General features: G+C 32.3%; 1 protein-coding gene across 3 annotated transcripts; it reads left to right on the plus strand.

Annotated features, from left to right (window-relative positions):
* Positions 1-1,883: 1,883 nt before the first annotated feature.
* LOC127700926 (uncharacterized) lies at positions 1,884-27,681 on the plus strand. 3 transcript variants are annotated; one of them, XM_052204656.1, is made up of 9 exons: positions 1,884-1,905; positions 4,323-4,383; positions 7,585-7,747; positions 9,199-9,486; positions 10,718-10,784; positions 16,498-16,568; positions 18,890-18,967; positions 20,616-20,657; positions 23,104-27,681. In XM_052204656.1, the coding sequence occupies exons 2-9, from the start codon at positions 4,351-4,353 to the stop codon at positions 23,463-23,465; spliced, it is 1,104 nt and encodes a 367-aa protein (XP_052060616.1). In that variant the 5' UTR covers positions 1,884-1,905; positions 4,323-4,350; the 3' UTR covers positions 23,466-27,681. The 3 variants fall into 3 exon arrangements, with proteins under 3 accessions (XP_052060616.1, XP_052060617.1, XP_052060615.1); XM_052204655.1 differs by lacking the exon at positions 1,884-1,905 and adding an exon at positions 1,925-2,126; XM_052204657.1 differs by lacking the exons at positions 1,884-1,905; positions 20,616-20,657 and adding an exon at positions 1,924-2,126.

Raw genomic sequence — 27,681 nt, forward strand, 5'->3', positions numbered from 1 at the left:
CAATGTCCTCATCATACATTAAACAATTCACCCTTTGCTTATTAACACTGACATGGTAAGCACAAGAAGAGAAAATATCCGGGAAATCATTGATAAAAAGTTTGAAAAAGTTGAGGCTTAAAAGATCCCTTTGCCACACTCCAAGAAATGATCTAAAAAAAGGAGTTGATTGGTTGCCAACTTTTATTTTTACACATACCTTACTTTTATTATACTTATCTTTAGTTATAGCATAAAAATGTCCTGCTATGTTGTGTTGAAGTAGTTTATTTTGTATACCTGTATTAATAACATAATCAAATGTTTTTTCTGAGATCTACAAAGCATTGCAAATATTTTACCATTTTTTGTTATTAATGCACTTGTCAATTTATGTCTTTAGAACAAAATGTGATCGGATGTTCTTGTCATTTCAATTTGACATTTACTTATGATATCATTTCGATTACTTTAGCTGTATTTGGCAAGACTTTTACGAATTTTTGGTCCTCAATGCTCTTCAACTTCGTACTTTATTTGGCCTTTTTAACTTTGATTCGAGCGTCACTGATGAGTCTTTTGTAGACGAAACGCGCGTCTGACGCAAATACAAAATTTCAATACTGGTATCTATGATGATTTTATTTCCTTCAAGAAAGAGGTCTAGTCTATTATGTATAACGCAATTATATAATTTACCGATGCAGAAGTTAATAGAAAAAAAATTCTGGGTTGAATACGATGCACATAATGCTGTTTAGCAATTTTTCATTTTTTAGAAGAGCATTTCTTGCTTGCCACTGTGAAAATTTCATTTTCAGTGGAATATGTTTCACGGTTTGTCAAACAGTTGAATTCAATTAAACAGATTATGACTTCGCTCATGTTACCCGCGTTAGTTGCAACAAAAGGAATGATAAGAAAAGTGGCTAAATTGGTACTTGAACAGCGGCACCTTATAAAATTGGAATATTAACTTGACGGACTCAGGGTCTCAAAAGACAAAAAAATTATAAATTCATTTACATTATTTACTTAATCGAAACATTAGGATAATTTCTGGTTGGACTTGTTACTTTTTTGTGCCCATGAAAGGATGAAAGTGATAAAAACCCTGAACAGAACAATACCGATAAATAAATGATATATAAACACATCAGGCATTAAATAAAATGAAAATCAATACCGAGAACGTAAGAAATTCATAAAAAAGTAAAATAACAAAAATACCGAACTCTAATTGACAACATGACGTTACGTACAATGTATATTGACTTGGATGGAGAGTTGTCTCATTGGCACTCATACCACATCTTCTTATATCTATATAACAAATATGACGATATGACGAGTTTTCGACAGAGAGTTAGGATTGCGTCTCTGCTAGCTAGCGCTGGTGACCATGTATTTGTTTTTTTATGTCATTCGATCTGTTAGAAAAAAAGGAAGGAATATGCCACACGATTTATGAGGAAACCTAAAGTGCAGAGGAAAAATAAAGATTTTGCCTATATATTCAATGAATCTTAATACCCTCTACGTTCACTTAGGCTTTTTTTCGAAAACAAAGTCGGTGACATATTGTTTTTTATTCCACATTTTTCGATATATATAATCAATATCAATCGAGTTCTGAATTTAAAAAAAAATCTATGGAGTGGTCATTTACTGATCTCTGACCTCGTGCAATTTAAAACGTAATATGCAAAAATGTACAATACCTGAAATGCAAACAATTATAATAAATACAAAATACATGCATACATAGATACAATCGACAAACAACACAACATTTGATTTATTTTACATTAGTATCTCGAACTGTTTTGAAATTCACAACTAATTTGTACAAAATTAAACAACGACGAATATACTCCTTTTTTAATATCCGGCTAAGCACACAACCATATCATATTCGATGGATAGGTAGTTTTTGGTATTTAAACTATTTGACTAACACACTAAAGCTACACATAATACATTTTTTTTAATGCTAAATAATATTACACAAATAACAAATACACTTGGTTGTAAAATTTAATTGTTGACAGCAGCGTTTAACGATACAGAAGTTACTGATCAATACCATAGCATGTTAAACTGAACGATATGTATTGCTATTGTAATCGGTTTACGTAGAGATGAAGGTAGGTTTCTATTTAAAATTTGTATTTTCATTGATACATTTCTATGAGAGATTTTCTGACTTTGATGTTTTGATAATTCGTATGATTTAAATAATCATAAGATTGTCAGGTAAGATTTTAACTGACATGTAATTTCAGGTGCACCAGCGGGCGGGTTTTAATGATATTGCAATTTACCTTTTCTGAGAAGCACATATGTATTCTATTAATAGGCAGACTTTTTCTTAAAGAAAAGTATATTTTAATATTCAGATTTAGATGTACATTTGAAAAACTAAAATTTTTTTTCATGACCTGCTTTGTTAAAAGACTGATCATTGACGAATTCAAGAAATATGTATGATTAGTTTAACTATGGATATTTTATCACTTATGTCCTATATTTTTACCCAGCTGATATACAAATAAAGTAATTGACTACATTCGACAAAAAAGGAATGTACATATTTACACATAACACCTATATTTGATTAAACAAACGCCATTTTGACAGTGCTATTTTAAAGTATTCACTTTTTAGTTTAGCTCACCATTTTCTACATAAGGAAATGCCTGTACCTGTACCAAGCCAAGAATATAACAGTTGTTTTCCATTCGTTTCATGTGCTCGAGCTTTTGATTTTGCAATTTGATAAGGGACTTTCCGTTTTCGATTTTTTCATTAGAGCTGGGTATTTTTGTTACTTCACCTTTTAGAGTTCGATTAATAGAAAAAAAATAGTTTGTAATCTTTGTTACTCTATGCACAACTTGAAAACGATTTAAATCTTGAGAATAGATACAACATTATATGTCCATCAGGAATATGTTGACCGACACATTACTAGTATGTCGGTGTCTCAACTCACTAGCGAAACGCTTTGGAGGTCTGAGATAATTATTAGATACCAGTATACATCTGTATTTTACCGATTGTGTCTTAGTTCTGATTTTAATTTTTTTTAATGAGTTTGAACTCGTATGAAAGGTGATGCGTTCATAGCAGGAGACGCTGTTCCTGTCGATGCACTCTAGGAGTTCATACGCTTCCCACAGTTTTTGTTTTACCTTGATTTGACCCTTTCTTATGAACTAAACTAAAACTTGAACTACGATACACTACTGACGAAAGAAATAATAAAAAAAAAACAAAGGTCGAAGAAAAGCAAGCATTCTATATTGACAGAATCACGATTATAACCTCAAAATGTCATTTTTCTTATTTGAGGGTGTCAGAGTGTTAGGTGCTGGTCTTTCGTCCGTCCTCAATGCTCTTCAGCTTTGTACTTGTTTTGGCTTTCTAACTATTTTGATCTGAGCGTCACTGATGAGTCTTATGTAGACGAAACGCGCGTCTTGCGTAACAAATTATAAGCCTGGTACCTTTGATAACTATTTACACCACTGGGTCAATGCCAATGCTGGTGGACGTTTCGTCTCCGAGGGTATCACCAGCCCAGTATTCAGCACTTCGGTGTTGACATGAATAGCAATTACTAAGTATATGGTCATTTTTATAAATTTACTGTTTGCAAAAGTATGAATTATTCGAAAATCTTAGGATTTTCTTATCCCAGGCATAGATTACCTAAGCCGTATTTGGCACAACTTTTTGGAATTTAGGGACCTCAATGCTCTTCAACTTTGTACTTGTTTTGGCTTTTAACTATTTTGATCTGAGCGTCACTGATGAGTCTTATGTAGAAGAAACGCGCGTCTCGCGTATCAAATTATAAGCCTGGTACCTTTGATAACTACTTATCCAACGTCGTCTTTTTTGAATATTAAATAAATACAAACTTTAACGTCAGAATCACGATATTCGACTTATTATACAGTAAATTCTATAGAATATGCTACATGATATACCGTCATTATTCAATTTGACGAAAATTAACTATGGAACTCGAAAGTATCAAAAGTGCTTATATGATATGTTTCCCAAATGTAAGGATTTTGTTTTGTTTCAAAAATTTTGAATATTTATAGAGGACTATGTTGTATCAATTTTTAAGAACTTGTTACATAAGTATAAATTGTAAGCAGGCAGTTACTAATTACAATGAATATTTTTTTTATTAGAATGAGACAAACACATAACTATTTGTAACAGATATGTTAATGTCATTACATAGTGAGTTGTGAATTTTCAGTCATTAGTAAAAACCAGAGAAGGGTGTACATCGATTATATTAAATAAAAACTCTTCTGTTGCAGGAGGACATGAATAAACAAAAGCTGAATAATGAAAACGTTATTTATGACATGGTTTATTAAGGTTGGTACCCCTGATATTTTTATACATATCTCTTTTATGAAAGTATGTTATACTGTCTTGATTGTCTCATGTTAGCTCTGTAGTTTGAGGATTTGTTTATAAGAGGGGTCAATGGTTTTCTCTCACAAAATAATCATCATTTCAATGTGTGCTTACATATAATATATCCTAGTAAACTTGATGTTAATGATACTACAAAAGATGACGGTTAGCGTCATACCATGATCATTTCCCCGATATTGTCACAGATGGACAACTTCAAACAAGAGCATATGACATACATACGATATGATTTTAACTTTCCAAATATCAACTTTACAATTCGCAGAAGTGACTTACCCTCTGCTCCACTTTTTGGCTTTTCGATATCTAAGATAAAACGTCACGCTCGTTCTTGTTAAGAGTTTACGGACTTCATTAACAGAGGTGTTCTCCTTACACAAAAACTGCTACAGATTTATCAAGAAGAACGACTTACATCGACACTAGCCGGCGTTCATCATCACAAATTGTTTTGACGGATATGATGTGTCGGTGTCTCAACCCACTAGCGATATGCTGTCGCGGACTCTGATCCTTAGATATCAGTAAAGTTGTCCGGTCTTTAATCTTATTCTCGGTTGTTCCATTTTGACTGATTATGTATTCGCTTGGCAAATGAAGCATGCACAACAGGAAACGCTTACCCTGTGGTCGTCACCCGCTTTCGTCCCTTTTCGAGTTCATGCAAGTTCAGTTTTGTGTGTATTACCTTGATTTGTCCCTTCCTGATCGATTTACTGATTTACTGCTGTCACCTGCTTCATTTTTCAGTGTAAGCAACTATCAGTTGACTTGCGGTCAGAAAATTGTCCCTGGGTAGGGTTTTAACAAATTACATATATTACTCACCGTGTACCTTCAAACAAGTATATATGTACCGATTGTCAGCTTTTCTGTACTGCTTTTACATGTTGTGATACTATGCAATAGCAGTTACGAGTGATACTATGATGATTTTGTCGAATGAAAACAGCATGCAAGTTCACAAAGTTATGGTGTGTCGAGAACGATCATTCACGATAAAAACATAATGAAATTCTGATAATTGATCTCTCAGATCAAATTTATGTATGTTTTCTTGAAAATTCATCTGTGTCAGGTACATCAAACCAACAATGCATAATAAGTTAGTGTTATAACGAATACCACATAGGGATGAAACTATTTACAATCGTTTTACTATATCGGGCAGTTGTTATCAACTAGATAGTGCAATAAAGAATTCATTAATGTTAAAAAAATATATGACGTTTGGGGAAGTCTTTGTCAGGCATAGCTGACGTCACACTGCCATGGTTCAGAATTTTATCATATTGATACAGACACAATTTATAATTTGCAATCATACCATATATCCTTATTTTCATACTGGTAAATGAAATACTTGTGGAATTGTCATAAAATACATTATAGAATGGTATGTAAGCAAAAATCAATTATCAGAACACACAAGACAAATCAAAATCGAAATAAAGTATCAACTACAAGTAATGCACGAGTAAATAAAGGTGGACATGCCTATACTACAAACAGTACATAAATGCGAACTATGATTTCTTATCAAGTTTAAAGTAAATTCAAGTAATATGTTATAATTATCTAGTATATTTTACCATCACTACAACAGAGGGGCGAAAGATACCAGAGGGACATTCAAACTCATAGATCGAAAATAAACTGATAACGCCATGGTTAAAAAAGAAAATACAAACAGACAAATAATAGTACACAAGACACTACATAGAAAACTAAAGACTAAGCAACACGAACCCCACCAAAACTGGGGGTGATCTCAGGTGATTTGTAAGGGTAAGCAGATCCTACTCCACATGTGGAACCCGTCGTGTTGCTCATTATATTACAAACCCGGTAAATAGTCTAATTCGGTAAGTCACATTTGTGAAAGAGAACGAGATTGTAGTTACAAACTGCTCAGAATCTGTGGAGACCATATGTTGTGCTCGACCAGTAAGCACTGATCTAACTTGTCAAGGCTTAACATTATCTCGACATTACTTAACTGTACTCGCATTTGGTCGAATGTGTTACGATTATCAAGTACTCAATCAGACTTATTAAGTAAAGTGGATACTAAAGTTGAGTTCAGTTAAGTACAGTCGAGATTATGTCGAGTCTTGCCAAGTAAAATCTGTTCTCGACCTTACTGGTCAAACACAAAATATGGTCTCCTCTGAGCAGTTTGTAGTGCATGTTAACGTATTAGACTTAAGAAGATCACTTGTTATTGTGGCTTTCATTTTATTGGTAACTCATCTTCAAAAGCATTTCATTCAATTATCTTTACCTTACACTTTAGAAGAACAAGTATATGGATCGTTTATTTTGAAATAAAAAAAAAACGAAACAAAACAAAACAAAACAACTAAACGTCACAAAATCTTCGTGACCGAAATTGATCTAATAAAAGACTTCAAATGGAAAATATGACACATTATATGAATATACTATTTAAGAAATATTTCATGGGAGCTTGCAATTATCATGATTTTACCACGGGTTGACCCTTTATGCTTGAGATTTTACCACGAGCGACAGCGAGGCATAATAAATCAGAATAAAGAACGAACCCGTGGAAAAAAATGTTTGCTGTTCCCGTTTTTTAACACATTATTGATATTGACGTAAACGACGAAAAAATTGAATAAGTGACATTCTTAAATGATAAGCAATAACAAATTAAAACAGATTTAGGTGAACTTAATTGACTATCTTACTTTCATTTCAGAAGATATCAACAATACACAATTCTTACCATCGTTTGTTTATGTTTTCATATTTTAACGACTTTCAGTTTCCCATTCGTTTGTTTTCCCGTAAAATCCTTATTTTCTTACGATATTGTTCAATGACGTCATTTACATCATCGGATGTGAGGCAAATCATTCATATAAGCATACGACGTGGGATTAGGATTTGAACAGAACAATAAATCATGACGTTGCGTAGCAACTGACAAACGTTGCCTCAATCCCAGTGTGGGTAAAACTGAAATGTTGAAAACAGACATGTTTTGCTTCTCTTCTTAGCACGCGGCGATTAGAAGTTAGAGAAATTCTGGTCTTACTGAGTATGCATTTAATACATCGCTGGCTATGCAATCATATTTTCACCATCATAAACATTATATATATTTGACAGGTTATTGTTGTGACGATGGGATATAGGTTAAGATGTCCAGTTGCAGGAGAATGGCGTCTAAGAGCGAAAATCTTTGACTGCGGTAGAGACTATGTGTGTTTGTTGCGTTCACCAGAGAATTCATACCATGAGAACTGCGACGGACTAGATTATAGCAGCACAGGTAATTTCGTTTTTAATCATTATTTATCTTCCGGATTTTTTGGTTTTTAGTGCTCTACATCCTCGTATTAAATTTGTTCATGTGGTAATTGGGACACATTAATAGTGTCTATGCTACTGAAATGTTTGTGCAGAATGAAACACTAAACGCACATAGTCAACTCAATGTGTCTGATTTAGATATTTTAGAAAATTTTTACTCGACATTTGAAAGTCGAGCATTATGAATTAGGACATTTGAATAAATGATCATCTCAAAGAGGAGGGAGATACTAAAGGCATATTCAAACTCATAAGTCGAAGAAACACTGACAACGGCATTTCAAAAAACGACTAAAATGACTACAAAACACAACATAGAAAACTGAAGACACAGCAAACCGAACCCCACTAAAGACAGTATTTGAGCTTAGTTGTTCTTGAATTTTAGCAGAGTTTGCTTCACCTGTTCATTATGTTTTTCATTTTTGGTGAAACATTATTTCAGTGGTGTCAAATTCGCAGGAAAGAGATCGATATTGGGTTTACGACACATGAGTGTTTCGAAAAAATCAACAATTTAAAAACAGTAATTTTACAGAAAATTAACTAATAAATTCTATTTCATAGTAACACGTAAGTTTCGGTTACTGCATGGGCGGGAGATACGACGCTTATGATTGATTAAGGCACATGCGAGTATCGTCTACAAATTTTACATAAAATTAGTTGTCATATTACTATTTATACAAAAACTTACTTTTTGCATCCTTCAGTACAAATTACGAATTTTCGATCCCTAATTATCTATGCTCTTATTGGTATATGAAACTGGTCATATGACAATGAATATAAGAGAAGATTTCTAAGCAAATAGTAAAACAACAATAACAAAGGAATTGATAACTTTTCACATTATACAGGTCATAATAAAAGGGCATAGTTAGAGATAACACGTAGCTACATTTTAAATTGTGCCTGAAACAAAATACAAAATGTTATAATTGAACAAAACACATAAACAATATATAGATAATGCAATCCAAGAAACATAAAACAGACTGGGACTAGAACTCAAATATGAAACAGGTCAATCTCATTAAACGTACTACTAAAAAGTAAATTCACAAAACTACTGAACTCTGAGGAAAATTCAAAACGGAAAGTCCCTAATCAAATGGCAAAATCAAAAGCTCAAACAAATCAAACGAATGGATAACAACTGTCATATTGACTTGGTACAATCATTTTCTTATGTAGAAAATGGTGGATTGAACCTGGTTTTAAAGCTAGCAAAACCTCTCACTTGTTTGACAGTCGCATCAAATTCCATTATATTGACAACGATGTGTGAACAAAACAAACAGACATAATAGGTAATAATGTCAAAAATTGGGGTTCACCAGAACCTTAATTTGACCAATTATGATGTTCAAATATGGCATGTTCTATTTTTCTGTATATTGATTCCAGGTAGCAAACTTATATTCGAACCAAATTTCAACAAAGCACAATGCAGCTCCAAACGTTATCAGCCTTTCCCATTCTCAACTGATGGAAACAGTAAGTGTATGTACCAAAAGTCCTTTTGTAATGAAGAGGGTCAAATCGTCTATCATGAAGGAACTGTCATAAATGACACAACCTGTGGATGTGACTTCTCCAAAGGGTACCGATTTGTGATCAAGCCAAGGCATAACTGTTACTGTATACCCTCAGAGGAAGACTGCGCATGTCACAAACTACTTTGTAAGAATGAAGGTAAATTGAAACAGACGTTCTTCAGTATGTCTCTAAAGAAATTGTTTTGATTACTTTGATCAGATTATGACATTTTAAAAGCCACTATATTTTTTGGTAAAGCTTTAGACTGACCCGATCATAGATAATTTCGACTTCCTTGTAGTTTTAATTTAGAATTAAATATGCATTGTGTGTGATTAATATAAAATGAAAAAGACGGAGTTAAATTTGTAACAACACCCATTTATGCAGTTACCAAAAACCAGATCAAAGAGAAAACGCTATTTTTTTTGGTCAGAGTTTGCGTGCAAGAACCTTATTTCTGTTTTTAATTGATGACTTTTTTGAAATTCCGATTCACTCTTGCAGTTTTGTAAAGTTTGTCGTATTCTTGAAGCATGCATCAATATGTGAGCTTATCATTGTTTTGTATAGTGCAGAGAAATCTTAAAGATTTTAACTAAATCATGAAAATGTCAAGCAAACATTTTAGTAATTTAGACTGTCATACAAGTGAGAGGTTCAGCTAGCTATAAAACCAGGTTTAATCCATTTTCTACATAACGCAATGCCTGTACCAAGTCAGGAATATGACAGTTGTTTTCCATTCGTTTGATGTGTTTTACCTTTTGATTTTGGTTTTGATTGAAACAGGCACTTATACTCATGTTCAACATTGACTCATTATTTAAGTGCCAGTTTCAAGTTATGTGACTTTAATTTAATGGCAGTAGTTAGTTGCTGTCTGTAATGCTTGTATTTCGTGTATTGTTTTATTGTCTATTTCGGACTCAACAGTGTAACATGTCGGAGCTTAAGTAGTTTAAGTCAAATATGTCAATTTGTAAACGTTAATGATATCATTTTGACATCACGGTTAATAATATGTACTAAAGTGTCCAGATAATATTGATTATCAAATAGAATCATTATTTTGAGAAAAAAATGACATTTTGACTATTATAACAAATTAAGTGGGTTATCAGTTCGATTTCATTATTTACCAATTTCTCGACCTTTGAATTCAATTTATTTCAAAAGTGTTATAGAATTTATCTTAAATACGTTAACCATCCGGTGTACGTTAATTAGGAGTGTAAGGTAACAATGTAGGTAACGTCAAAGACTAATTATTCATCTACATGCCAATTGTGACATTCAACCCTTAGACTATGTTGTTTTGATTTCATTTGATTTGGCTAGGGCAAATGAATATTTTTTAATATTTATGTGTTTTTGTTTATTATAGAGTACATATGTCCTCATTATAGTGCAGCGATTCTGAATATATCCTGTCCAGAAATTACTACCGAACTGTAAGTTAATTACCACTTGAAAACAATTTTTGCCTTGCAGTTTTTGTTATAATGTTAATAAACAGGTATTTTCATATCAATCCTGTATCATGTTCAAATGCTCGCGTATTGGGTCGAATTGAACCGAGAATTACTTCTGGAGAATACTGTTTATGTGGTGACAAATGCTGTAAATGCTGCCTACAGATGCATCACTCATCAACGTTCCACAGTAAGGCCGCTAACAAAACCCAATAAAATATATTGCAATGCGACCTTTAAAAGTATGAATGTTATTTACATTCCAGAATGTTCGGTTTGCGGCCTCCAATATGTTGGTGAGTCAGCCTTTCCACAACGCCTCAATGGCAATAGAAGTGATATCTATAAGAAGCAGCTTCTCCCAGTTCCCATTTCAGATAGCCGGATCATAAACTTGATGACTGTATTACTGAGTTATTTGTTAAACATAAACAACTAGTATTGATTTACATTTGATAAACATAAACAATTAGTATTGTTTTACATTTGATCAACATTATTGACATTGACGAAGGCTATAAATATAAAATATAGAAATAGTTCAGTCTAGGTGGCCGAGTGGTCTAGAGCGAAGGACACAGTGCAGGTGGTGTTGTCTGGATATCACAATAGCATGAGTTCGAATCCCGGCGAGGAAAAAACAACAATTTGCTTCGGCAAATTTGCAGATTTTACATTGATGTGCTGATATTTAGAGTAGTTTAAAATATATAAATATATATACATCATCTACATACCGCTAAACATCATGTTCTGTGTTACAACCCTAATGTCTGTCATAAAGTTGTCACATGTCTTAGATGTGTATAATAAAATTTAAATTTGATGTGGCGGCATGGTAATTAACATTATCATCCTTAACGACAGACAAAATAGCTGATCTGAAAGGAACACCATCTACTTGCCCTTATACATCATGTACTGTGTTGCAACCCTAGATAAGTCCGAGGAGGAAAGACATTACTCGACCAGCAAAAGCTACATATTATATAGCCTAGGTGGTCGAGTAGTGGAGTGGTCTAGGGCGCTGGACACGGTGCAGGCGGTGTTGCCACAATGTCACATAAGCAATGGGTCGAATCCCGCTGAAGGAAGAACAAAAATTTGCTTACCCAAATTTGAAGATCTGACATTGTTGGGCTATATTTGAGACGAATTATATTATGTTATGGTGATTGCCCTGAATAACCACGTGTTATCCGATGCAGAATGTCTGTCATGGAGTTGTCACATATTTAGACATGTATATTAAATTAAAATTTGATGTGGCAGCATGGTAATTTACATTGGAATCCTTTACGACAGACAAAATAGCTGATCTGAAAGGTACACCATCTACTTGCCACTATACATCATGCACTGTGTTACAACCCTAGAAAAGGAGACGAGGAAATGCATTTACTCGACCAGCGAAAACTATATTTTTATATAGCCTAGGTAGTCAAGTGGTCTAAGGCGCTGGACACGGTGCAGACGGTGTTGCCACAATGTCACATAAGTAAGGGTTCAAATCCCCCTGAGGGAAAAACAAAAATTTGCTGAAGCAAATTTGAAGATCTAACATTGTTGGGCTAAATTTCAGACGAATTATATATACATATATATATATATATATATATATATATATATATATATATATAGAATTCCATATAAAACGACCAACCAGATTTATATACATACGTTCAGATATGTGACAAATATACGACAGATGATCTCCATCGGATAACTTATGGTTATACAGGGCTAATATCATAATTTATGTACACTTCATCTGCAATTAAGCCCAACAATTTTAAACCGGCAAATTTCCTTCTTCAAATTCTTCCATCATCGGGATTCAAACCCCTACTTCTGTGACTCACGGCAATACCTCCTGCGTTACTAGCATAATGTAATGTGGTTTATGTGAGGAATACTACTGAGACAGACACGATTGTCGCGTCAAAAGTAGATTAAGAATATGGACACTAGACATATATCGCTTTGTAAACATTTATATTTTAGATGTTTGATCTGCCACGAAAACCGACAATTCCGAATATTCCCATATCATATACGAGTTTATGACAAAAAATATTTAAATGTTGTGTTTTGTGTACTATTGTTTGTCTGTTTGTCTTTTTCTTTTTTAGCCATGGCGTTGTCAGTTTATTTTCGACTTGTGAGTTTGAATGTCCCTTTGGTATCTTTTGCCCCTCTTTTAAAATCTGGAGCTTTCGAAATATGTATAAATGAATTCCGAACGCCAAAAGATAGACGGGATAATACAGACCTTATGCCGTTTGTATGTACTCATGACACGAATAGGAAAAACTTTTTCAACGTTATGAAATAAAATCTTCCGCATCTTCCACAAAAGAGAGGCGAAAGATACCAAAGGGACATTTAAACTCAAAAATTCGAAAATAAACTGACAACGCCATAGCTAAAAAAGAAAAAGACAAACAAACAACAGTACACAAGATACAACATAGAAAACTATAGACTGAGTAACACGAACCCCACCAAAGTTATCGTATGTCTAATCAAGGAGATCCGAACATAACCTCACAAATCTAACGAACTGTTTTTTTTTTAATTATATTGTTTGTTTTATTTTCCTTTCACAGTCGTGACCTGCGGAAGTGATGTCCCCTTTATTCCTGAACGAGCCTTTTTTAGTTAGGTATTTGTGTCATATAACTAATAATAATGTAACTGAAACCCAAATAAAAGTCTCCGGAGATGAACAAATAAAACTAAACATTTATGACATAAAAATAAAACACATCAACAAAAGCTGACATAATTTATCCTGCGAAGTACTCTGTACCTTTTTAGAAGGTTAAGCTTGTTCCTACTAGTTTCACTTACATGAAAGATATTAATGGTCAACATCCATATTACCTTTTTACAATTATCGTTGTTACTGGTAACGTCACATTAAAATAAATCATACTCCGGAACAGGGAAGGCAACGTTTCAAAATAAAAAATGTTTCATATGTGTTCGTTAAGAATATATAATAAGATTTATGTTATTTATAAGGTTATATTCAATCATTTGTTAAATTCGATTTTTTAATGAAACATTATCTTTGTTTTAAAGACTTTGGTTGTCGTTTACCTTTGATTATATTTTTATCTTCGTTGACTCATAATGTATTTGAGATGTGTTTTTAACATTGGCAAATTTTGGATAAAACATTTGGATGCTTCATTGTTTCTTCGAATTTCGAAATATATGGTAATGCATAGGCGTTCTCTTTAATTTGGTTATTTGTAGTTCACGAATATTAATGACCTTGGCTCTCTTTATTCCGTTGTCTATAATTGTAACTGGATAATTTCTGATTATGGATACCTGTTCAATGGATGTCTTGACAAAATTAAACCGATACTATAGAACAGATTTTTTGGGGCAAATTAAGAGGAAACTGGTTCTGGTATGTTTTAGATGACATGAAGGAACATATAAATGTGAGAGTACGACGCAAACAACAGAAAGCTAAACTTGAACAGGTCAACATATTTTTCTACAATTGTGCACTATGTCAAATTCTATATCGTTACCAAATTTTGAAATGTATTATCCTTATATGCCAGTTGTATTTAAAAAAAATGTAACTTCTACCTATTGAGAATCATTTAATGTACTGTTATGCCTTTAGTCAACTTGAATCTATTGTCTGATCGGTTGTCAGGGGGAATTTTAAAAAGTTTGAAAACATTTAAAAAAATTCTAATTATATATTTTGCAGAATGGCAGACTTTTCAGGGGTAGAAGACTCATAACCCTAGATACCACACACAAAAATTGAAGTTATGCATTTTTAAGATCCACTTGTAAAGTCTGTCGTCAAGTACTTTTAGTAAAAATTTGTTATTTAAACACACCAACTCTATTGTTTTGACTCATTATAAAGGTATTTCACTTGACCCATATATTTCATTTTATAGTACTGTGAGTTTTAATGTTATTATATCAACCTATAGCCTAAATATATAAAAGTAATAGAATCTGAAGCGAGATGATGTGTCAAATATTTTTGCTTTATACGTTTTCAAAACATAATAGTCAACTCAAACACGCCTAAACAGAAAAAAGGTGTACTTTCTCTTTTTCGATGAAATTATTGCCCATTTTTAGGATTTTTTCACAAACAACTGTCGCCGGGGGCAGAGATGCAAATTAATGCTTCAAAAAGATCAATCTTTGATCTTTCTGTGGAAAATTTTTCGGAGGAATTTATGCTTATGCAGAAAAAAGATCCACATGTATTTGCACCTATCACAATTCGACTGTTTTGTTAAAATTTGTCTCTAATTTACAAGTTTACAAATATTTCGAAGCTCCATACTGTAATGTAAACCACGTATATAAGATGCATAAATTCCTAGATTGTGCACCGTCATTAAACTTTTCAAGCCCATAGAAACAGATGTAAACAATTAAATATACCAATTTGGCCTTTTTTACCTTTTCTAATAAAGAGTTCCATTTCTTTTGTTTAATTTCAACTGGGTATCCGCCTGATTTAGGGTTCATGACGTCATGTCTACTATTAATGGTGACGTCATCTATAAATGTTATTGTATTTCATTGTTTATATTTATACAAAACTTGGCATGAAAAGTTCGGTGTGCGATTAATTCGTTATACGGTTCACCCCTGGCCCCCTACGGATCCATAGAGGGTTAGTAAAATCCATAGGGCCGTCGGCCTCACCCCTATGGATTTTACTAACCCTCTATGGATCCGAATGGGGTAAAGCAAACCATAAAACTTATAAAAACATTTTAATCAGTAAGACGGATGTATTCATGGTGGTATTGAACTGTTTTGAATTGTGATTCAGAACAATACATAAAACCCATCGTGTTTTAAATGAACCGGTGTATTATATGATAGTTGTTTTTGCACTCGTTCCTTTGGTTGGTAACGTATGATTTTGTCAGTTTTTATGGACTTCCCTTTTTGAATTTACCTTGGATGACGGTATGTTTGTTATACTTTTTTTCGGTACTATATATAACAGTTCTTCGGCGTAAATGAAAATGAAAAATGGTAACTGGATAGTGGTAACTGGATAATGCAAGGTTATATTCTATAATTTGTGTTAAAACCTCGTCAATGAAAGTGAGGTCGTTTAACGACAAATACGTACTTTTAATTTTCCTGTTGCAAAATTTCCATTGTCATGAGCTGCACATGAGAATGAATCGTGTATCTGAATTTTGAAAAGGTTTTCCAGGACTTTAATATGCTGTCGTGATGTTTTCTGTAATAATGGCGCTTGTAGAGGTTTTTGATTCAGCGGTTCTGAATAATAACGGTGGCGAATACCCTGAATCTTTTGAACAATTCGTATTGTTCTATCTTTTCTTAAATGTGTAATGTCCTGTGGATGCTGTTTCGGTTGCATTCCTCGACTATATTCTATAAACCTTTGCTATCACATATTTTCCAAAAGGAAGGAATATGGATTTTTACCTGGAATATTAAATATCGGCACAATTACAATGTAGTCGATACAATTTTGTTTTGAAATCAGGATCACATAAACCTAGTCCAGGAAATTAATAAGCTTAATTAATTGTAAGACTATTTCATATGTTGCTTTTTCATATATGTGTCTATCTATGGCGTCGACTATCCGTCCGTAAACAGTTGTGATTGTCGCGTTGATATTTTTTTTCTAATCTTAAAATAGGTCATCAAAAAGCAACATGTCTTCGCTTTTTGGAAACAGATTTAACGACGCCAAAAACTTTGATAACATAGGTAAGTGCTTAACAAGTTACATGAGATATATCCTACATGTATTTTTGTCCTTTTGTAATCATGCTATATATAAACATTTTCCTAAAAAAGTAAACACTAACTTTAAATTGAATTCTACAGACAAAATATGTATAACTGTCTTTCGTTTTACCAGTAAGAGTAGTAATAATCTGTTATTCTCTTTAGAACTGAACCGTACGATGGTTTCAATCGGAATTGATCATTGTTGTGTTTATTGCAACCACTGATACATATTCTTGTTTTCCAAACAAAAGGATTGTGCTATTAAACTTTCCTACTTGTGCGGATCCAAAATTAAACATTAATTGTTTTAAGCACCCAAGCATTCTCTTGTTTGACAAACATTGTACTTAATTAAATTCTTTATTTTTCTTCAATTTTTTTCTTTTGATTATGCATGTGGTCTTGTCAATAACAGAATTCCATAGTGTGTATACTTTTGGAGCCATAAATAATATTTTATGTTATAATATTTTGGTTTGTGAGAATAATCAGGATGGTGCGAACATTTTCCGGGCGTATAATTTGACATGGTTAGTACAACTGATACAATTGGTTGGTTTCAAATACTGATTTAACTAGGTTGAAAAAAGTTCATTTAGTCAGAATTATAATAAACCTAAACAGTTTGACAAGTTTGAAAAAATTTAAGTTAAATCAGCAGTCACGTTCTATTACGTATATACCATCTCTCCTTTTTTGTTTTTTCATTACATTCGTGAATTCACAATTTCCGCAATGTTACTCCGTTTGCAAAAATAAAACAGTAATTAAAGGTAAATTTTAACTTTAAGGAGTCAATTGATGGTTTAAGTCACAATAATTCTCGTGTAGATCTTGTATTGCTGATTATATTTGCTGATTATATTTGTTTATGTATTGTAGTTTTACTCATGCCGTTAGTTTTCTCGTTTGAATAGTTTTACATTTAACAATTCCAGGGCTTTTATAGCTTACACAACGGTTTCGTGTTTGCTCACTGTTGACGCACATGCGAAGACCCGGATTTGTTAACATTCTTACATCTCCGTGTTTTTATCTTGACGTCCTAAGAAAAATTAAGGGTAGATAATATTGTATTTTTGTTTGTTTTTGAAGGTATATTATTCTGTTCAACGTTTCAAAAGACAGTTCCGTATAAACATATATATTGTGGTAATCGGAGTTTATACAATGGTTGAAATGTTTAAATTCTAACATTACTCGACATGTATATATGTTTAGCACAATCCAAACTTGAAATAAGGTTCAGATTAGAGTTAGGAAATAAATAAAAACTGACTGTAACAAATCAATCATGCGTGAAGATAAGCTGGCTAAAGTAAAGACTTTTGATAAAAGAAATGCTAATTAGAATTATTAACAAGTAAGTCCAATTACTGCTTTATTCAAACTCATTCAAAGGAGATGATCAAGGCATTCTTTTGTCCCCTCAAATTTGAAAATAAAAAATCTATCAAATAAGAACCTTCAGGGGTTCATAAGACATAAGTCTGACAAATTTAAGCATTCTTCGTTTTGGGTCTGTACTTACATGAGCAACACGACGGTTCCCACATGTTAAGAAGGATCTGCTTACATTTCCGAAAGAAATGAGATCATTTGCTGTTTAAGTGGCGTGTTGCTCAGTCTTTAATTTTCTACGTTGTGTTTTGTAGACTGTTGTTTGTCTTTTGGTTATTTTTTTTGTTTTTTTTAAAGGCGTTGTCAGTTTGTCATCGATGAGTTTGAGTTTCCATTTGGTATCTTTCTCCTCACTATGAAGTTTCCCATCGATAATTGCATTTAGGCTTCAGACAAATTTTGAGATCTTGTGATTAATATTTAGAAATGAGCCAAGGCTTTAACCAAAAATATTTTTCCTACACAATAAGTATTAAAAAGATGTTTATGTTTCTAAAGTTTTATTTTTAGTAAGGCATATCTAGTTAGTCCAAATAGCATATGTAAAATTTTGGATATATATGTCAATTTTGACACGTTTATGACGTCAAAGTGATACCATCAGTAACCATTTTTGCACTAAAGTTTGCAGATTGTATGGCCCTTCATATTTATCAATAAATTTAACATCATTGTTCCATAATTGTACTATGTTTTGCAATTTTAGGGGCTGAATAATTGCTTTTATCATACCCCTTCTTTTCAAGTAAAACATTTTTAAGACATATTCGTGTAATTAACTTCTACTAAAGGGGTTTTTAACGACCTTGACTACTATGAGGGTCTCGCACGGTCGTTTTTTGTTTGTTTTGTTTTTTTGTAATATGAAATTTTAATAAAAATCAATTTTGTTACAGGTAGAAAACATAGATTACCATGTATATTCCTTACTACAGCATTACTTATTATTATGATTATTGTTGTTCCTCTATATGGTAAGTACATTCTAATTAGTTTGAGGTTATACGAAATAAGATATTCGATGCAATCGTCGATTAAACTGTTTCTCACCCGCAATTGGAAAGAGGGGGCATTCAAACGAGAAATAACGATCTATATGAATACGGTAATTATCATCACCATCCCTTGCACAGCGTTTGGATACAAACTAAGCCCGAATTGTTTGCTTTGGTAATTACTCAGTTTAAAAAAATAGGATGATTCCCCTTAAATATTTATTATACATATATATAAATAATTTAAGGATGTTTGCTTCTCTTGTTTTTGACTTTTTGTCAGATATTTGCAAACCTCGAGTTTTATCCATGTAATGCCAATAAAATTTTTCCCCGATAACCCCACATTCCTTTTCATTATTTTATAACATTTAGTTTAAAAAGCCATTTTTGAAAATCTTATATACAATCATTGATATTTTGTCATAGTCATTGTTGACAACGCCCAGCAGGCATTTCAACGTTGAAACAACGTTAACCTGCAACGTTGAAATGACGTTGAATGAACTGTAAGTTTGGAAAGTTGACGTTGAAAAGGTGACGTTATTTTCTACGTTGTTACCAAAAAGAAAACAACACGTTATAAATTTCATGCGTCCTAAGCGCTTTTCTGGATTTACCTTCATCAGGAACGCTCAAAGCCCAATATTTGAAAGCCAAGGATGTATTAGAACCGAAACAGTTGAAGAGCTATATTACTACAAAAGACCTAAAAAAACAGCCAAATCCATCTAAGGTCAACATTGCCTGAGGGAGTTGAAACCTTAGTTTCTAATAATTTCAAAATTTATTAACGGACAATTTTAGAAAGTTTATTATAAATTATGTCAGTACCGAAGTACAACGTTGATTTTTGATTGAATATAAAATGAAACTTACTTCATTGAAACAACCTCACCCTTAACATTGAAATAACATTGTTTTCTTGTTGAAAATAAGCAGTTCATTGGTTGTTATTGCTTCATCTGTCATATTTGTTTGTCATTACTAATCAGGCTGTTGTGTTTTTTCGTATTAATTGTTTAAAAAGTTTTCGTGTTAGGACCTTTTATCACTGACTATATGGTATGGTGTTTGCTCGTTGTTGAATGCTATATAGTGACCTCCACGACAAATTGGACTCTTGGTGGATATGTGTCTCATTGGCAATCATACCACATCTCCTTATTTCTATAATACTTAGTAACTACAAAAGAAATTGAAGCCACATGACTTATTTCTGAAAATGTACAGAGGATATAAGCAAGCTTTGATTTAAATAAGAAAATAAAAAAAAAAATAAAAAGAATTGTACAACATATGTCAAGTCATGGCAATAGCTCATATAGCCAATCACATTCCGCATAGTTTAGAAAATGACGTCAGATTTCGATTTCAAGGCAATCATCGAAAATCAGTGCCAATTTTTTTAAAAGTCCATTAACATGCCTTCGATGGTGTTAATTTTTTACCTTTCAGAAACATTTACTTAACCTGTTACAGTAAATACGGGACAGTAAAGCGGTCAAGAATAGATCAAACCTACCTCGCTGCGTTTTATCAAATTTTTCAAATTATTTATTTTCAAACTTTGAATGCATTTATTCATCATGATATAAAATATTATGGTTTATATGTCGTCTTTTAGCATGTGAGGTAAAGCATGTACATAGCAAGATTCAGAATCCAGGTAAACTTAAGAAACTTATTTTTTTTATGTTTTCTCTTAAACCCCAGAAAATACCATTTACTATATTTAAAACATCTAGAGAGCTATTGTCTTCTAATGTTTACATTTTTATTTATTTTTATTGTGGGTTCTTCGTTTTATTCAACAACATATTGCACTTCTACTGTCAACAATATGCTTCGCTAGTCCAGCATTCATGTAAAGCGTCCTTGTTTGTTAATAACACGAACCCACAAAAATACCGGGGTGATGTCAGGTGCTCCGGAAGGGTAAGCAGATCCCACTCCTCATGTTTTTGTTCAAAACCGACCCTCATTGTCAATTTCTAGATGAAAGTCAAGCTGAGGCTGATTTAACTGTATCTGTCGTATCCTTTATTTCAAGTTCGTGGCGATAGATGCTTTCAACATTGTCACCAAATTTTTAGTGAGACGACATCAGCTATATAGCGGATAATGAAGTTAAAGGATAATGCTAGCTTCTTTTCATTCTTCCTTTCAACTGTTGCGGTTCTTAAACATAAATCAAGATGCTTTGAACAGTTCATTTGATAATCTTCTCTGTTTTAACGGCATGGAGTACCGTTATTTATTATCACATGTGACGGTGATCAGCTTCTTTTCTCACTAGTAAATGAGTCTTAGTCTGAAATGCTCATTTTAAACTTAATATCGTCTAAAAAGTCTGAACAATAAATCATTCAGTCATTTTCAGACTTAACCGCTGCGGTAAATTCAGTACTGTTCAAACAGTTCGCTTGCAGTCAATTTAGTACAATTCAGTGGTTTTTCAAATGTGTACATGAGCTATGATAATAATAGCCTTATGTATCTTAGGTCATCTTTTACTGAGGGAGGTGAAACCTAAGTTCCTTAATAATTTCGAAATTCATAAACGAACAACTTAAGAAATCTAAAACAGTTTATGTTTAATCTTTCAAACTTTTGATACCGGTAAAAACACTGTTTTGGAGATTGAGTAGTCATTTCAGTACTTGGTATGATTGCTAATAAGGCTTTTATCCCCTAGACACCAAATGATATAGATTTAATCAACTATAGGATACATACGGCTTTCAACATTGAGCAAAACACAAACCGTTAAGATATCGCAAATAGGGTCATATGGTGAATTAAGGGACAATTATTATCAATCCGCCTATTTACCACATTAACTCATCAAAATATTCAACCATGAATAAAAAATGATGGATCGGTGCTTCAGTTGAGAAGGCAATGGTTCAGGGAAATGTAAATTCATCCGGTTATGGGGGATGATCGTGGTGTTCCTATGAATCTTTTTCCTCAATTTTGACATCATTGACTGCAAAGACTGCAAAATGAGCAACACTACGGGTTTAAGAAATGGAGAACTGCTTGCCTTGGTTAGGTTAAACTTTAGTTGTCAGTGTAAATATGGTCTGTTCGTCTTCTCTTTTTTTTTTTGCTATAGCTAATTTATCTTTTTCCCATATATTTGCATTGTACTTGCTTCGTTGGTATTCCCTCGCTATAGTAAGAGCACGTAAAAAGATTCATTGTGGTCATCATTTCACAAATTAGATTATAATTCTAAATTGATGATTGTATGTAGAACATTGAACTGAAGATTTTTTTTGCAAATTCACAGTTGGCCGACATAGACATGCATTAATCTGATATCTTGTCAGAATTGCATAGATATCTTCTAACATAGTTAAGATATGGTAGAAAAAACGACTCGGTTGTTGTTTCTTAAATTTGGCATTTCTCTGTTAAGTTGGTAAGTTAAGATTGTGGACACATTTGAACATTGTCTACCATGAGGATTATCGACATGTTTATGTTTAATTATGTCACAGTCCTGAGTAATATTATATCATTATAACATACAAAATTATCTGAATGTCCTTCATACGCGTTATGAGTTTGGGGTGCTATAATAATTTCACCCATGGCGCATGCATTCTTGCTCGCTAATATGATTCATTTTCCTTATGTCAAAGAGATATACTATTTGATAAATATACTGTGTGTGTCAACACTTCCATTTAATATCAAAGTGTATTTTGCATTGTCTACATATACATGTTGTGTTACTCTATTCTGTGATGCTACTGAAAATCTCATTATGGTCAAGCAAGAAATAATTATGTTCATATTATGATAATATGAGAAGTCTCACATTAAGGCCAACAGTATCTTTTGATTACCATAATCATAATAAGTTGTTTCAATGAATAATGATTTCTAAACAAACATAGATATCAAAAGGGCAATAAGTGATTCAGAAAAATCATAAGCAAAAACAGAAAAGGGGATTTGTAATTCAGTCATTGTTTAAGTTTTTGTTTTTGTCTTTTTGTTTCCCGATTTACTAAACAGTTTCACTGCCCTATCTTTTGCTATTATTCGTTTGGATCATGTTTTTATGGCAGTATTTTCGAATTTTTTACACGTTTTTGTAGAATCATTGGAGGCGTATATTGACCTCCCCGAAGCAAGTTCATCAACTACTGATTCAGAAACATTCTCCCGGAAACAACAGCCAAGCATAATAGATATCCTGATATTCAGAAATGTGTTGACAAAAGACCAAGGTAAACAGATAAAAGAAATTCCCTCGTCAGAAGCAAAGAACAGGAACAGGATGTTAATGGATATACTATTGCGAGGACATGAAACTATGTATAATCTATTTATCGATATCTTAGAAAAGGATGGAAAATATGAAAAACTAGCAAATACAATAAAAGGCACAGAAATTACAGACGAAGATAAATCTAATGTTCATAATTGTAATAATGTACATGCGAAAATTGTAGTTTAGAAAAATATGTCTAAGAGAGTATCATAACAAATCAAGTTGTTTATAATCAAAAGGAGAAGGTATGATTAACATGATAACGTAAGGTTTTTGTCTATTGAATATCAAGGTTGTTGATTACAAGCTTCAGAAAGCTACTACACAGAGTGTTCCTATTAATTAATCGAGTCAAACGGTCTTAAAAACATTCTGAAACAATGAGTATTTTTTCCCTCAACATGTGTTTTCCCAAATATGAGCCAATAGTCTAAGGTTTTTGACAAAATACATGAGGATTTTAATTCCTGACGCAGATAAGCTTTTGAATCCTGACATATGATTTAACCGTCTTGAATATGACGAAGGTACTATGGCTGGGAATTTAATATTCCTTATTTAGAGGAACTGTATTTAAGGTTCGTACATAATAAAGCTACAGCTAAATACTCTCACTATAAAGGCGAAAGCAAATACTGGTCAAGAACCTTCCATCTGAATCTGTAATAGAAAAACAAATTATAACTGCTTACATTGATTTTAGAATCACTTGTTTTACCAATTGACTAGATTAAGCACTCATATTTCCTCCTTGTAAAGCTGAAATGTTTGCCCAATAATTGCCAAAATAATATAAACATTCATTCGATCTCTTATAGTTAAAAGATAATTATGGCAATTATTGGGCTAACATTTCAGCTTTACAAGGAGTAAATACGAGTGGACAGCTAAATTTAAGCTTATTTTGCCTGCTTATGAGAGTGCACATGAAATTATGGATAATTTAAATATATCTGCTTTATCTGGTCAATTTGGTAGCAAACAATTTTGCATTTAAACAACATTTGTTATTGGTATTAAAAACTACACACTTACTGGTATAAAATAAGCATCATCGCGGACAATAAACCAATTATACTTATAACGTTGACCGGGTCAGAACATTATACAATTCAAACATCAAAATAAGTGTCATTGATTTAATTTGAATGACGAGGGTCTCGGCAGTATAAATATAGCTGTGGAACTCCGAGGTATTTGGATAGACGCATTGCAGTTGACAATCCTGGTGTCCTATTTTACGTTTCGTTTTAATTAAGTCTTAAACTATAGAAACTAATTATTTAAAATGAGAATAAACCTTTTTTCTACAGGTGTACAAGACAGACAAGATACCAAAGGGTGTCCTCATAAGTCGAAGACAAACCACCAACCAGATATGTTATCTGTCTTATTACTCCTTTATTTAAAGAGATTAAACATCATGCAATAGCGGATTGGTAATTACCCCTTATCTAGTCCCATTACATCATCCAATGTGTAAACCATCGGTCATGTAAATTATTTAACCCTAAAACTGGATTAAAAAATTTGGAATTGAAATATTGGAATTATGTAAGTGTATCATATGTGGATATGTGCAAATGTAACCAACAAGAAACGGACTTCAATCCAACACGGTAAGACGGATTAAAATCTTCAAACCTATTCAGATGATGTTGATTTTTAAATGTTTCTACCTACATTTCTGTAATGCAACACATAAATAGTAAATTACACCTTTTGTGAGTATATTTTGGCGATTGATAATGCATATAACTTTCAAAGTATAATAAACCCTTTGCCTTATTGTAAGGTCAACAACAGTTAGTTTATAGACTCTTGATATTTACATATATCAAATGGGATGGGATACGTCTTTTTAAACAGCATATAATTTGCGTTCCTTATGACATTAAAGAAGACTGTTTAAGCCTAAACATTGCCATTTTGATGTCTCATAATTTATTGTGTTGTTGGGTTGCTGTTTCATTAACATATACCAAATAAAGTACTTTTATTTATAAATTAAACTATTTCCATGTAAACTACAGCAACTGATTGTTAACTTTGTAATTAACTTGTTAACTTGATCAAGTGATAAACAACATGCCTTCTTCATCCTGTCATTAAACCATGAAAAATATAATACAAGGCAACAAACAACAAGCTTTGATTTCAGGAATTGTTAATATTATTTGTTATTAATCTTGTGTATTTATTTACGATATCATAGAATGAAGGTATAGAGTTTTACATATTTTTCTGTACTTTTTTTATGATACCTTTTACATAATCGTGAAAAAAATAACTATGGAGTTCATGCGATTCCCTCAGTTTGTGTTTGTTACCTTGATTATATCATCATATTTGATTTGCGAGAAATGAACATTAATAGACCAGTTGACACATACAGTTTATATATCCCAACTCGTTCGTTATGCCCGTGTGTGTAGTGATGTCATAGATTTTAACAAACGTAATCAATGCATCACTGGTAAATTATTAAGTCATGATTTCGTTACCATATATTACTTAAAACATTTACTAATTTTAAAATTCTTTCATAGATACAAATATTTGATTAGTAAATTTGGTTGTACCTGTAGAAAACTTATTAAAAACGGTATTTCACATCCTAAATTTTACGGTAATATTGTACTAAAAGCTCGGAAATAACTATGTGATCCGTGTAAACTCATCGAACCTTTAAACAAACTTATAAGTAAAGGTTTTTCTTATTAATGTTGTAATAAGATCTTTGAATATTGTTTACATTGGCACTAACATCCATTTTGTCATCAACAAATTAAAACATAACTAAATTTGTATTCTTTTCGAGTGTTTTTTTTGGATGTATAAATACACATCCACGTTAATGTTCTATATAGAAATTGCTTTATATATATATAACATGATACATATTTATAATAAGGTAAAATCCTAACAATCCTACTGCCTATCAATACTTTTATTTTGGCATTGCACAAGTCATGTCTTCTTTGACTATTCATGGCGTTAAAACACTAAATCCCTGGGGTATGTTTTAATAGATTTTAGTCTCTGATGCATGATTTCTTATTGTTAATTTTTTTTGGCTTTTAACTAGCTTTCAGTAACTGCGAGTACTCTCAAATCGTTCTTTCGTGTTAATTTGACCTGTTGACATTATTTGTAATGCATTTCTGTAATTCAATGTTTACTTATTTTGTGTTATATCTCGTCTCACTATTCTAAATATATACCACCTTTGATAAGTATTTAGTATGACGATAAATTTTCACTTCTGTACTCGTACTCTGAACAATAAATTTATTAATTTTGTAAAAAATGTTTAATTCCGTACTCCTAACAACAAAATAAGTATATTTAAATTTACCTGTGTATATTGTTTTATTTAACGCCATTTTGTCACAGCTTACATCTTTTTTATTACTACCTGTAACGTCTATGTTATATAGGCACCTACGTTTTAATATTGTATTTATATTGTGTCATAGATCAAACTTATATGTTCGCTGTTTGTTTACTTGTTTTTGTTTAAATGTCTTTTTAATCGAGTTAAGCCTTTTCAATTGATATTTTATAATGTATCATTTTATGTTGTAATGTTACACTACTGTCTCAGGTTAGGGTGAATGTTGGCCCTGTTAAAACGTTTAAACCCGCTGCATTTTTATGCACCTGTCCTAAGTCAGGAGCCTATTGTTCAGTGGTTGCCGTTTGTTGGTGTGGTTCATAGCTGTTTCTCGTTTCTCGTTTTTTATATAGATTAGACCGTTGGTTTTCCTGTTTGAATTGTTTTACACTAGTCATTTTGGAGCCTTTTATAGCTTGCTGTTATGTGTGAGCCAAAGATCCGTGTTGAAGGCCGTACTTTGACCTATAATTGTTAGCTTTTTATACATTGTGACTTGGATGGAGAGTTTTCTTATTGGCACTCATACAACATTTTCTTATTTATATTGAGAATCGATTAATAAAAATTATCAGTTGCTGAATACCGTATGCTGAACTCTAGATATATTTTGGATTTGTTGGCGTTTTGTTGATGTCTAATTGAAGCACTTTTTATTCATTAAGAACATAATGTACTAATATCTTAGCAAACAAAACATACCTTAGATTTTTAAATACTCATTTAAACCATAAAACGAAAATGCTTCCTGTTTTTAATTTTCTATTTTTGTTTTATGTGTTTACCTTGTCTTAGCATAACATTCCTCTTGCAATATACAAGAAAAAAAATTTCTAAAGCATTTAACTTTGTGTGTGTGTGTGTGTGTTTTCTTTTGAAGTGCATCTTCTTACTGAATTTTGATCTTTGACTAGTTTTTCATTAAAAATGAGGATGAGTTAAGAAGATAAAATGACAATATAATGAAATCTCTTGATTCTTATTCAAATAAATGTATGAATACTG

The sequence above is a fragment of the Mytilus californianus genome, unplaced genomic scaffold (assembly GCF_021869535.1).
Source record: "Mytilus californianus isolate M0D057914Y unplaced genomic scaffold, xbMytCali1.0.p SCAF_5, whole genome shotgun sequence".
Taxonomy (NCBI): Eukaryota; Metazoa; Mollusca; class Bivalvia; order Mytilida; family Mytilidae; genus Mytilus; species Mytilus californianus.